Source organism: Atta cephalotes (genome assembly GCF_000143395.1).
Source record: "Atta cephalotes unplaced genomic scaffold scaffold00028, whole genome shotgun sequence".
In the NCBI taxonomy this organism is placed as follows: domain Eukaryota; kingdom Metazoa; phylum Arthropoda; class Insecta; order Hymenoptera; family Formicidae; genus Atta; species Atta cephalotes.
Window position 1 is genome coordinate 3,523,464 of NW_012130092.1, and position 15,038 is coordinate 3,538,501.

The 15,038-nt window shown below is 26.4% G+C and overlaps 2 protein-coding genes across 2 annotated transcripts in view; one reads left to right on the forward strand and one right to left on the reverse strand.

Annotated features, from left to right (window-relative positions):
* The window catches only part of LOC105620753 (Niemann-Pick C1 protein), a 23,537-nt gene extending 22,028 nt beyond the window's left edge, over positions 1 to 1,509 (forward strand). The window contains exon 18 of the mRNA XM_012202244.1: positions 1,164 to 1,509. Coding sequence (XP_012057634.1) covers positions 1,164 to 1,350 — 187 coding nt within the window. The 3' untranslated portion in view covers positions 1,351 to 1,509. The remainder of the gene's footprint in view (positions 1 to 1,163) is intronic.
* A 7,337-nt stretch (positions 1,510 to 8,846) lies between these two features.
* On the reverse strand, positions 8,847 to 13,242 carry LOC105620703 (sarcoplasmic calcium-binding protein 1). Its single transcript, XM_012202193.1, has 5 exons — positions 13,179 to 13,242; positions 10,388 to 10,554; positions 10,027 to 10,156; positions 9,658 to 9,761; positions 8,847 to 9,227 (listed from the first exon to the last, which is right to left on the reverse strand). Exons 1-5 carry the CDS (start codon positions 13,240 to 13,242, stop codon positions 9,099 to 9,101), a joined length of 594 nt encoding a protein of 197 aa, XP_012057583.1. The 3' UTR covers positions 8,847 to 9,098.
* Between the last annotated feature and the right edge of the window lie 1,796 nt (positions 13,243 to 15,038).

Genomic DNA, 15,038 nt, shown 5'->3' on the forward strand with positions numbered 1-15,038 from the left:
GGTAGAAAAGAAATAGTATAGAGATATATATATATATATATATATATATATATAGTATATAGGATCACTTTTATGTGGTTCTAATTTGCAATTTTATCTTTTTATCTATGTAATGTTTTATAAATTATTTTTAAATTACATATTAAAATTTCCTCTATATCTGTTTAGGGTTGATCTGTTATTTAAAATGATCATAACATTTTTTAAATGTTTTTATTTTATAAAATTTTTGTTTTATTTTGGTAAATGGATATTATATTTGTCAATACATTGCATCTTTTTATTTATCATAATATAATATTTATTTATCATACTATAAAAATATAATGAATGTGAAAATTAGGATAATAATAATAACATGAATAATGAAATGGATAATAATAATAACATGAATAACATGAATAATGTAATTGTAAAAAGATATTAAAAGATTTAAATACGTAAATTACATAAGTAATCAAAGACATAAATTAAATAAATGTTTATATAAACTTATAATATTTAACTGTTTCGTAATGTCATAATTTGAAATTAAAGCTTACTTTTTTCTATATGCTACATTAAAAAAAATTTTATATTATTTTAACAAAATGCAATATAATAAGCAATGGAAAACTTTTTTTAAAGTCTTAATTTTTTGTAGCAAATATAATTATTTTTAATACGGTTGTGTACTGAAATTCATTTTCAATGTATATTGGCAAATACAATATGTATTTTGATTTATATATAGCTTATGTCAATATCTAAAAAAAGGAAAAATTTTTTTAAAGAATTTCTCGAAATTTTAAAATATTATATATGTTATATTTTATAAATAGTAACGTCACAAACTTATTACTTGAAGAAATGTTTGAAGAATTAATATTTTTTACACAAATACGAATATACTCGTTATTGCATGAAATATATTTGTTGTAATTAATAAGTTGCTTCTTGTACGTATTGTACGAAATAAAAATAGAAATGTTACAAACACATAGAAATGTTAGAAAATTATACTTACGCAAAAAGAAGTAAGTTGTATACATCAGTGTAACACATAGCAACACAATCTTGACTATACGATTTCAATAGAATCACACAGTGCGATGGGAGATGATTGTGCTGGAAGGGGAGATTTAAAATAATACTTAAAGTATGCTTTTATGTTTTTTTTTTTTTTCAGGCGTGATGTCGCGCCGAAGGCGTGGAAGAGCCCGCGAATTCGCGAGCGGAAGCGAAACTAGGCGTCACAAACGTGACAAGCCGGATTCTCCTCTACTCCAAAACGACAACCAACAACGCGCGTCCACTTCCTACGCCAGTGTGAACTCCATTGATGTGACTGATCACCATGTAACATTCTAACGAAGAATTGATCATTGCCGATTTAATCGAATGCAATTTTTGTACTTAGAAGGACTGAAATTAATCTACTAAATAAGTTATCAATAGAATCTGTTATCTTGAGCCGAGAGAGATTCACAAGTTCATCTCTCCTCCGAAATACAGAAAGTTTAATACGAATTATTTCTACAAATTCTTCGAGACTGGTGAACATGTCCATCTACGTTCATATCTGGCATTATATTTTAGCGGTAAATAAATTTGTATAATTCTAGGTCTTCGTCATTTTTAATGTATTTATTTCAAGAAAGGTTTTCTTTTTTTTTTTAACTTAATATTAGATTCTCTCACAGACTGTATTCAAAATTAAATTATGTTTCGCAATCGCGAACGCTTAATCACACGCGTGATCGATTTTATGTAGAATATAATTGCTCTAGAACGAAGAATTTTTGTTTTTCTTATTACTTATTAAGCAAATTTGTCAATAATAGTATAAAAAATGTGATGGATATATAATATAAAATGCATTTTCCTATTTTTAATGCATTTCGCAATTGTGACATGAATCCTTTTTCTGATATCGATATTCAATTATCACTTATGTAGATATAATATAAAGAATTCGTTCACGATACGTTTTTGACTGTACCGATAATTTCACTGAATCGGTGCAAATCAATCTAAATCTGAACGATTTGTTTTACCGAATCCCATATATAGTTTATAGTGACAAAACCGAGTGTTCGATTCGATAATTTTCTCACATACTATATAATCTTAAACGTGTAAACGTTCCTATATAAAAAATGTATTGCCACTGTAGAGCAAAAAAACTGATCCGGCAGAACGACCGATTCGGCAAACAACCGTAATGTGTGAATAAGTAAGCTCTAAAAGTATTGAACAGTTGAGAAATAAATCTAAATCTAAGAAGTTGATATTTCTAAAATAATAGTTTATTTTAGCGATAATATCAAAAACAATACTGAACTTCAGGATTTCGTATAGTTAGAATTATAATAAACCCTTCGTAGCACATAGTGAGTGAATTCGCATCAGCATTTTTTATAGCTAATTAGTTCTAAAACGAATTCTATAGTTTAAATTCAAACAAGAATGATTGAACAGATGACACAATGATTAAAGATGGCCAGAAGAGTTTGTTTGATAGCGCCGAAACATTTGTCAATTTTATTATACATTACTAAATATACATTACTAAATATACTCAACTCTTTTATACATAGTACTCTGAAAACACGATTTCGATATATGATGCAAAAATTGCGACAATCCTATAACACGATATTCTTGTAACACAATTTCCATATAGCTTAATAAACTTGGATAATTCTTATATTTGGCACAACTATTTTCATCACACCGTTTTTATTGAATTATAAAGAAAATTCCCTTATATGACATTACAAGAACACGATTTCGATAATCATTGATTATTTCATCAATATATTATTCATTTATTCATTTAAAATTATATAAAGATTTTTGTTATCAAATAAAAATAAATTTAGGACATAGAATCAAAACTTGAATATAAAAACATATACATATAATAATACAGATTCTCGATATTACTTTTCTAAAAATCTTGATGTGGTATAACATAAAATATCTCAAAACAATAAAATATCTTGATGATCTAATCAAATAATAATTACGTTTCGGCTTCTTGATCGAGCCATCTTCAGATTTAATATAATAGCAGTTGTAATCCGCAATAGACGAAAGTAGAATGAAATGATAAGTAAAAATAAGTTAAGTTAACAATCTCCGATGGATTGTACGTTGACAAACAGAAATTATTCCCAAACAGTTGATCGACTGAATGTTAAAATTTCAATGAAATTTCAATCTGTGAACAATATGAGAAAATTGAAAACAATCCAATCTATACAAACGTCAATCAAAATAAAACTTACATCGTATTGATTACATTATCACAATCCTATAGAAGATGTGTTCCAGAATACTGTTTTGATACATAAGAGATAGAACGAACGACTCGAGTAGCGTGGGGGAAGGGATCTTTACTGAAATAGTTAGGCAGTTTAAACGGTCGATAGAAATAACTCGTAAATAATATTGTCTCGAAAAATGTCGATAACAGGATTTTTGTTAAGAGTGAGGATTCCGAGAAACGAGATTAATGGAAAGCAGGATTGGCAAAAGATGTTTTTTTTTAAATATTTTTAATGTTTTTATACATGCTTTAAACTATATTATAAAAACATGTTCAAAACATATATTAAAAACATTAATTAAGCATGTTTTAAACAGTAATTATGTTTAAAATATGATTTTTTTTCCTGACGGAGTCATTTGCGAGTTTTTCTAAAGTTCGAACGCATACTAAAGTTTATCTTTAATTATTACATTATTACTCTAAGAGACTAAGAGACTAATACAATTTTTAATATATTATCTCTGACATTACGTCACTAAAATGAAGTTATTTCGCACAAGTTTTTCCTTTAAGTTGAAAAAAAATGATAAATTACAGATGCGAATTCGCACCTATGTGCTACGAAAAGTCGTGAAAGATGTGCAAACGAAGAATTAAATCAACTAAATATTTATAATTAAGTAAATTATTCTTATGCCGTCCACATTTAAAATAAAATATAAAAGTTAAGTGAAATTAAATGAACACATAAATCAATGATATCATTGATATTCTTAAAAACGAATGATATTCAAATGATATCTATATCAGGAATCAAGTTTTCAAGTCTTATAACAATTCATAAGTTTCATGGTGAAGTCATTCATCAAAGTCCATTTAATTTGAATCTTATCGAATCATTCATTTTACATCAATACATCTGAAATTATTCTAACTAGACTTTTTATATGATTATCTTTAACTCTAGGATATAAGAATTCTGTTAATCTTAATGAATGTTTGATAGTAAGAAATCACAGAATTTACTACATACTGATCATTGGTATGATTACGCGTATGAAAGTGTATATATATTCTCGGCACGAATGTTATGAATCTTCACCATGTTATTTAAGAATTGAATTTTTGTTGTGAAATGTATAATTATCAGTATTGTCGATTAGATTTGAGTACGTTTTGTCTACTTCTTAAGTAAATATTGTCTTGCTTTGTCAAGTTTCAAATTTATAACATTAAGATATTAAATTAAGGCTAGTTAATAATGTGAGTATAGTTTTTGTTCCTTTGTCGCTAGCTTACTATGGATCAATGGGGTACATTATGTCTATATTTAAATCTTTTTTATTTTTATTACATAGCTTTTGAGATTATTTTTTGAAAAATTCTCACAGTTCGCATATCTGATTTTTTTGTCTATTTCATACAATTATTAAATTTTCAGACAATATAAATTATCTGACAAGAGGCTCTTTGTTGTTTATATTATAAATATATTATAAATATATATTATATATATTATAAATATATTATAAACTTATTATTATAAACTTATTATTTGCCGAATTCGGCATTCTACGATCTGCATCGTAGTTTAACGCTTTAACTGAGCCATGATAAATCGTTGATGCCCGTTTCTAATAATAGTATACTGATATACGGGGATCTATATTTAATTACTGAACTTGCAAGGCCCATTTGAAAAATCGGCTTTACAAGTATTGGTTTTGTAGTCTTCTTTAATATCGTTGCAAGATTTTTGATCAGAATTGAAGACCAGAGAGGAGCTTCTTGTGAAAAAGATATTAAAGACACATACTAAAGACACATATTAAATCTTTAAAATATTTTTTTAAATATCATTTTATGTTTTTGATTGGATTGGTTAAACTTTATATTATTTGTATATAACTATTCAAGAAATAGCTTCCTTTCTGTTGCTTTTTATAAAGCACTCTAACGCTATAGTTAGAAAGCTTGGTAAGAATTCTTGTGATTAGAATTAATAAATATTGGAAAGAAAAAACAGATTAGTAGTCTGTGCATATGGAATTACGCATGGAAAATTGTATCATACTTTGCTATAACGAAAAATGTATGTTTTTTCATAAAAGAATAAAGCAATAAAATTTGAAAAATAAAAATCTATAAATGTATATACCTATTTGAAACTTTAAATAAATTAGACATATTGTAGAAATGATAAATTATTTATAATATAATAAAAATCACGAAGTGATAAATTATCTCGGCAGAAGTGTCATTGCTTCAAATTAAATAGGGAAATAATCATCGATTAAAATACTACCATAAAATGAGGATTACGCATGAATCATTTCTTTTACCTTACATGAATAAGAATAAATTACATATAGAAAATAGACTAAATTACATAGAGCAATATTAAATATACCTTAGAATGTCACGTAACACGGTTTATATATTCATATTTAGAATATCTAAGTTTATTATTGCTACATGTAATAAGAAATTAAAAGCATTATGAGTAAACTCAATGTGAGTAAACTTTATTTTTAATAATTAGATTATTTGTATATTTATAATTATACATAATGAAGCTCAAATATGAACAAGACTTTTATATGATTACAAATCAGCATTAATAGATATGTTTACATTAAGTTAGAGATGGGGTATCTGTTCACGCCTTACATAGTTGTGACTTCGCGGTAGTTGTTTCTCAATCATTGCAATTCAATCAAAGTACTGAGTGCTGTTGCGTACTTCCGCCTTTGGAATAGTCTCCAAACTGTACACATAGTTTACGCAAAATTTCAATATTTTAATATTTTTGTTCGAAAAAAACTTGAACAATACGCTGCACAATAATACTTACTATTATTTATTCTAATATCGTAATAAGTCTCTATACTATAAAAAATTATTGACTGACAATTCAAATAAAAGTGGTTGAAGTTTTTTTACAGTCACATTATTTGAATTTGCAGATAGATTGTCTGAATTTTTAGCAAGTTGTATAAATATTCTTGATTTCGCTAAATAAATACTTAGTTATTTTTGCTTTAATTTTTAATAGTTTAAATATATCTATTTTAAATATTTTGAATATTCAGATATTCAAAAATTGAATTTCTATTTACCTGTTATTAAATCTATCTTTTTATTGCTGAATTGCTGCACTAGTCAGACATTCTAAATTTACTTCTTTCTTTTATGGAAGGATAAACTCTAAAAAATGCAATCAGTTCAGGAATGAGGAACAAACTTAATGACGAGTGGAGAAATTCAAATTTAAATGTCCGAATACTTAGACATTTAGAACAGAAACTATTGAATGAGTTATAGCTGTTATAAAAAAAATTTCTATAATAAAAATAATGTTCTCATGATAAGTATTTTACTTGATCATTGCTTCGCTCAAAATATAATTAAAATTTCAATTTTCTTCATAAAATTTTATTAAATTGCTTACAATTAGTTTATAGTAAAAGAATAATATTGAGAAGAGACCGACTAAGGAAAGCAGAAAAATTGTAGAGAATATTCACGCGTCGGATCATAAAATTATAATCTACCTGAAATTTTAAATAGTTGTTGCTTTCAAATATGTCGTTTTTTATTTTTTTAGATATCAATTCTAAATATTTTGAACAGACGCGCCAGTCTTAACTTTCAGAGAAATTTCTCTGATAATTAACTGAATATCTGAAATTACCTTTCAGCCATCTTAATCTAAAAATTCAGATAAAAATGTATTATATTTTTTGACAATTTTAAAAATATATTATTCAAGGTAAAATACTAACATTGATTTGTATTTACACACAAAAAAATCTCTTTCATATTTGAATCATCCTCGCACATATAGAAACTGTGAAAGAATTGTGATTTTGTATGATCTTTAGTAAGCAAAAACCTCAAAGGAACAAAATATATATGTTGTTATTAATTCTAGCAATCAATTGGTTTAAAATTTGCTTGTTATATTATATTTGTAATTAAAACTAATTGAGAGGATCGTAAAATATGTATTCAAGTATGTTTTTCTTTGATAAACTTCACAATAATCTCACATTAAATTGAAACAAATATATTCTATTATTGCAAAGAAATTTGATCACTGATTGATTAGTCATGAATTTATTATGATTTAGCCAAATATTTAGAATAGTAAGGTTTTCGTTGAATGTGGAAGAGAATAGGAATATTACATTCAATTGCTAGATTCCCAATGCGGGGTAGATTTGCCAACTTCATTTAGTGCGCTTGTGGCTGTAAGTTCTCTATATCTAAAATACGACGCTTTCGCTCGATATATGTAACAAATTTTACAATAGTGTCTCTTGTTTATGTATACATAACAAGAATTAGCAGATAAATTACTAACAATATGTTCTTTAATGTGCTTCTCGATTGAAAGAATCTTTCACGGACGTTTTTATCGAGTGTAACTTTTATACTACTTGTCAAGCAGTCTGTACCATTATGAAAGAAAGGAACTCGCTAGATACAAAGTTGTTAATATTTCTCATGTTGTTATTACGATATATGTACTTGCGTGCAGATAAATGTATAAGACATGGAAAAAGAGAAGCTGCGTTAAATCATTAAATGTTACAAATCATATACATAAATATATGTCGTAAAATGTACAAATTTACTATTTTGGCGTGTGTTCGATGTATGAAGTGATACCTTTCATTAAATTTAATATATACCGTACTGGTCCATTTGAAAAGTTACTAAATAAACAAATAAAGTTAATAAATGATCTTCAATTTATACTGCACCATGTATGACAAAATGCATATCATAGCTTCAATATAAGTAAGAAGTATTGTGAAAAAAAATGAAAAAATATAAGCGTCAAATTAAATTGTAATGATGAATAAACTGAAAAAAGAAGGAAAGAAAACTAATTGTAAGAGAAGTAACTCAAATAGCATACAAAGCGTACTGTGTTGTCACATAAATACAAATAAATTTTCTCCTGTTTATACAATATACTTAACTGCATTATATTATTTCGTTTAATTATATTTCAGGAAATCTGTACTGTCTGTGTGTGGCAATTAACATTTTTGCATTGTTGTTACACTCACATATATAATATCGGCCAAAAATTTGTGAATGCACTAGGAGTAAATGTAAAAAATCAAAATTAATGAAAAAGTAAACAAATAATAAATTAGGCGAATGGGAATCAGCGTTAAAAAATGCGTTGTTACAAATTGTTTATATACATATACAAAATTTGTTAATAACTTAAAAAAGATATATCTATTTTCAAATTTCCACTCAAAAATAATTTTATTTTAATTCATATAGTAGTGTCTTTTTGTTGCAACTCAAAAATATTTAACATGAACTTGACGTTGAGAGTAAAATATATTTATATACATTATATATATATATATATATATATATACGCACAAACCGTTATATTAAAAATATTCTACACTTTCGCGCCAAGTTTTTTACGTTATATATACATTGTTGATTTAGATAAAATTATTAAAACAAAAGATACTACGATTTGGATTGAAATAAAATTATCTTTAAGTGGAAATTCGAAAATATACATACATTATTTGGAAATTAAATTAGATTATACAATGTAAATAAATTTTATTTCAATTGGCACAATTTTGTAATATAATTTTTTTTATGAATTTAAAAATACTATCGCTTGAATTGAAATAAGAAGACCTTTGAATAGGAATAAGAAAATTCATTTCACTTGGGTTTTTTCAAATTATGCATAACAGTTATTTTTCGAGGAGCGTATACTTGAAGCTTTTTTTATCCTTTTTTTTTAACTTTTTATAATAAAGATTGACATCGTTTCAACTGAGTATCTCAGTTATGACTCTTGTCCTATTGGCCCAAAAAGATAGATTGCTGGACAATTATCGTCAGGGTTACCGAGAAATTGCGCATATAATTCTTGATAACGTGATAAGTTCAATCCACCGCGTCTTCTGTCATCATCCTGTTAACGTAATGAAGTACTACTTTAAAACAATCGTTCTTTTAATTTTTAATTAATATATGCACATCTCATGAAAAGGTATACGATTATATTGAATCTTTCAGAATTTTATTGAATTTTGAACAATTGCATGGAATGGAGAGAAAATAAATATTTTAATGAAATAATAATTGCAATAGCGTAATTTTTTTATTATTGCGTATCTTTGATTTCCAATAAAATAAAAAATTACGTATCTTTTATTGGAATGTACTTGACTTAATACATTTTAAAAATTGCCGCCCAGTAAATACAAATTACCGCTTTGTAACATTAATTCTTTAAAGTAACAGAAATTAGTTTATTCATAAAAATTTAAGAGAGTGTAAAAAAAGGAATTTAATGGAATTTTCATTCTTATTTTATTAAATAGTCAAATTATTTCACTTACATTTAAAAGACTTTGATAAGCTTTATCAAGAATGTCTACATTATCCACAGCAATCCTTGAAGCACAATCATATCGAAATTCTTCAGCTCCAATTACGCCGTCCTCTGGAACAGACATTAAAAATTATTTCATATAATAATTTCGATTAACAATCTCTTCTATTGATCTAATTTTATAGAAAGAAATTATAATTTATTAATTACAATACTATTCTACACAATGATCGGTATACATATATGATCCGTGTTTTTATATTTAAAGACCAATTACAGAATCACTATTAGCATATTTTAAGATATTACTTAAGACTGTCTTGAGAATGAATTATGAATATCGGCCAACGTTTTCTTTACGTTTATAATACAATACCATTTATGTCAAGTATTTTGAAGTGACTATCAATGAACATCTTCATAGCTTGAGGAAAATCGTTATAAGAACGACCAACACAGCTACTTTGCATAGCCTTTTTAAATTCGTCTGTCGTTACAACGTCGTTCTGGAAAAGGAATAATACAAATAAATGATAATCTTTATTTTAATATATTATAAAAGATTTTTTATTCTTTATTAAATACTTATATACTTTTATTCTCTATTATAGATATACCAACAATTATCAAAGTTACGAATCAATGTTTGGAAAATAATTTTAATTAGACGCTCATCGTGTAATGTAATGAGTTCCAGATTTAAATTTTAGATAATATTTTTCACAATAGTGATATACCTTATCAAAATCTGCCAGATCAGCTATTTCGTCCCATAAAGAGAGCATGATATGAAGATTTTCTTGGTATCGACTATAATTAAATTCGCCTTTGCCTTCGATGATTGTCATTCTTAATGCCATGCACTCGAAATCATGCTTGTCCAAATATCCGTTGTTATCAATATCTGTAGTTATACAAGATATTCTTTTCACTAAAGGCACTTATTTTAAACTATTAGATTTTATTTACGAACAGAAATCTTTCATTTTTATATTTCTTATTATATTTGTACTGTTGAATATTGCCTGATTAATTTATAGTCGATTTTTTCTTATTTAACTTTTTTTTATTAAACTGCTTATATGTTCCTATCCCAGTAAAAACATCAACAATATCTATATTATTTCACACTCAACAATATAAATATAATATAAAATGTTATACATAACAATTATATTATTAAGTGTAAAATTATAACATTATGTTGCTGTTGATTATTTACTGAGATATTATATTTTAAATGATAATCAATGTTTAATTTTTTTAACAAATTAAAATAATTGCTCAATAATAGTAGAACAGGTATAACAAAAAATTTCTGCCATTTTTTTTATATACGATATACAAAGAATCGATTTTTTCCTACTTAACAAGAGCATTGTTTATCATTATTTTAACGATTTCTTTTAAAGATTATTTTAAATTTTAGAATTTTTAATTAACTTAATATGATATAATTTTCTTGTTATTTTTTAGTTCCTTTGTGTACAAAATTATATTATTTAGATAAGTTATCGAAAAGTATATATTTTTTATACATAAAAAAATTTTGTATACTTTTTGTATGTATATAATATACATTAATATACATAATATACATTATATATATAAATTATATAAAATATAAAACATTTTGCATAGAATATTCAGTCAAAGTTTTAATGATTTTTGTACATAGAATTAAAATAATCAATTGATGATTTTATCTTTTTTATATATAAAAATCACATAATCTTTTTATAATAACTCTTTTTGTCTGTATAAAGAAATATATATGTATATTAATAATAAATAACAATAACAAAATATATAAAACAATCAAATTTTTATTAAAAAATCACATATATTTCTACTACTTAAAATATTTTCAAAAAGAAAGATATTTTTCTTTTAATTATATGGTTATATTTCATATTTAAAAAAATAACAAAAAAATTATATTTTACATTTTCTTCCTTAGCGCTTTTATTGTCTTATGTTTAACACTTATGTGAGACACTTCTTATATACATATATTATTATACCAATTATACTACTATACCAATTACCATGCCACAAAATTTACACACAAGAGGGAACACACGAGATATGTAAGACAATGCAAGGGGATGCATTTGCTGCACGATGCAATGCGTATTTACACAGAGGAGATATTTCATTAATTAATAAAATAAAAAATATTGATTTACTTTTTATTACAAAGTTTCTAATTTTGTCTTACAAAACAAAGTTTTATATTATATGAAAGAAATTTATTTATTTTATACTTTTATTTATTTTTGCAAGAAGTCACTATTTACTTCTAATTTTCGATATTTCATAATTTCGTAGCGTGTTTATGCGCTGCCTCTTCATTTAATCACATTGTCTTTCTAATTGTTGTCCTCCTCTGCTTGAAACTATCTCGACCACCCTTGCAATATCCACCGCATCTACTAACCATACAGAAATTTCACTATGAAATTAACACGATTATCCCAGCTGTATGCCATCGCGATAATCTCTCTCTATAGTTTCCTTCACGAGATGTAAAATTCTTTGTTCTTCCGAACCGCGTACGAGGAGCTTTCTCGCCGATCAAAACGTACGCAATGAAATTTACACGCGGAAAGCACGTCCGGCGCGAAGAAATTGATTCTCGAGGATGGTGGTTTTACACTGAACGCGGCCAGAGTCTTGCCGGGTCTAAACTTAGGCTATCCCCTCTGAGCGAAGGGTACGAAGGCCGTGAAGCGCTGTACGGGACAGGAACTCAAACAGTGGTAATAGTATTGCAGACAATAATAACAATAATAACAACGTCGCTGAAATTTATATCATATATGTTATATTTATATCCATCAAACTTGTTTCCTGTAGAACCTCAAGTTCATTCATCTCTCAGCTGCTCCGCACTACCCATTTCTCCATAAAAGCGCTCTCGTCTATTTAAACATTACTTGCGAGTAACATTCATTAATTTGTTTATAATATAATATCGTATGCACTTTTTTAATAGTCAAATAAGATCTGCCTAATTTATTAACAAATGCAATTATTATTTACTGCTATTATTCTTATTAAATTGTATATATCTATCTCTTTTATTTTAAATGTGAAAAGAAAGAGTTGCTAAAACTAATAATAAATTCTTTGATTTAAAGGATCGGTTAATGACCGTTCCGTTCGCATTGTCAACATATAGTGTCCATACTTGTGCTCTCTTGCACACTTTATTTCTTTATTTCTTTACTTCTTAACGTCATAATAAAATATATAATTTTATGGATACAATTTTTTTTAATTTTTTTTAATTTTAAATAATTCTCGATGTAATCGCGCGATAAACATGCAGAAATATAGTTTTAATGAAATTTAATTAGAAGAATCAATGACAGTTTTATTCTTTCTTCTTTCTCTCAACTCTTTTGAAAATTATTTATTGTTATAATTATTTATTGTATTATTGAGTTGATTATTTATTGTTGTCTAACAATATTAGAAAACTCATGTTTTCCAATTGTAATAAGAGGAAAAATTATCTATTACCTATGCTTCTCTCATTTACATCATATAAATCGCGAAATATTTGAAGCTGTTCTATTTCCTCCATTCTAGTTCTTGTTGACCGTCGCAAACCTAAATTCTAAATAAGCTGGTCTACAGATTAAAAGGGATCCGAATTTAACTGAAGCCCCGCTGAAATCAGACTCGACCGAGAACTTTCGTTGTGACTATGTCACGTGTGACATGCTATGAAGAGACATGTACGTTCCACTCAATGCTTGGCAATTATTCCTGAGATGAGACAAAAGAGCTCCAAGAGACAAAATACCGTACAATAGGACGATTACGAAAAAAATAAGAAATAAATACGTGAACAAAAATGCAATTTAAAGATAAAGAGAAGAAAAATATTATGTATTCGCTTTGTAATAAACAAAAAATTGAACAAAAAATTATTATTTCAACAAAGAATTATTTAAATAATGATACATTTTAAATAGAAATTTATTGATTAATGTAACAATAGAGATTGGTAACTTTATATTTTGTTTTTGGGAAAATTTTTCACTATATTCTGCCAGCCACTGTTCACTTCGCGACATTATTCTAATTTGAACGGAGGTCAACGAAGCAACGACTATCTTTCGCTGCCACCTCGATTTATCTTCTTGCTCCACGTAAATGTATTTTCGTACATGGTCTGCCCTCGGACACGGTGGATCGTCATAAGATACGCGTGACCACACTCTTTGTTGCTGATAGCGCGTAAATAAGCTCACATGTCAGAATTGGAAGCATTTGTGCATTTCAAAGTGTGGTCGAGAAGCCATTACGAATGTTCCGAAGCATTTGATTAACCACTTGGAAGAAAGAATTTTACTAATTGACCAATCAAAAATACTTCGAAGTATTTGTAGCGGCAACTCGATCGCGCTCTTAATCGTTTTAAGCATCTTCAGTCCAGTAACAAATATATTTTACATTACGGTCCAATATATGTAATGATTATGTCTTTATTACTTCCTAAATTTTTTGGAATGGAATCTAACTCAAAAGAGTGAAAATTGAATCAGTCTTAAAAAAAAATTTCACTCTTCAGTAGAGTAAGATGCACTCTAAAAATTTTAGAGACAGTATTAAAACTCTACTATCTAAGAAGTATAATAAGTATAATATAACTCGAGTAAATTGAATTTTAAATTACAAATTCAGGTATTAATGCGTTTCTATTCAGAGTCTTATTTAATTTTTAATGTATTCTTTATTTTAACATGTTTCTTCAAATACATGATACAATAATACTTTATTTAGATTTATTACAAAAGAGATTCTAATTTGCTTTTTTTAGAAGTCCCTTAGTCTCCCAAACAAAAACATTCTTTGGATTATGTATGTACATATGCTCCAATCATGATTTAGTTTGCTAAGATCTTCAAGAATGATTGATGATAGTCGTAATGGCTAAGAAAGTAAATTCTTGGCAACATAACAATTTTATATAAAATCCAAATGTGTTGTTAGTTTTCATTCTTGTCTTCATTATCTGCGTAAATAATATAGTAATAACGATCACATGAAAGGAGAAAGGTATATAGTGGATTTTTTTCATAATTTTGAATTACATATGGTAAGAAGACAATTGCAAATCGCATAAATAATTTCATTTTTTTTGTTCAAATTTAAATAGATTTTACGAGAACTTAATGTTGTCTTCACAATTTTTTATCGTTCAAGATTAGATTTTCATAACTAGCATGCGTCACATGTTTAACTTGCATTCATCGATGTTATTAGATAATAAAAATGTAAAGTTTTATTATCTATTTACATAACTAAAACTCGATTTGCACAAATCATAAAGATTATATATATATATATATATATATATATATATATATATAT

What these genes read in the sequence shown, in the direction of transcription:
- LOC105620703 (XM_012202193.1), bottom strand. Translation starts at nt 13,242, where the DNA reads ATGGAGGAAATAGAACAGCTTCAAATATTTCGCGATTTATATGATGTA. An exon ending in TGTAAATGAGAGAAGCATAG is followed by an intron (nt 10,555 to 13,178) that starts GTAATAGATAAT and finishes GTATAACTACAG; the next exon opens with ATATTGATAACAACGGATAT. An exon ending in CTTATCAAAGTCTTTTAAAT is followed by an intron (nt 9,228 to 9,657) that starts GTAAGTGAAATA and finishes TTACGTTAACAG; the next exon opens with GATGATGACAGAAGACGCGG.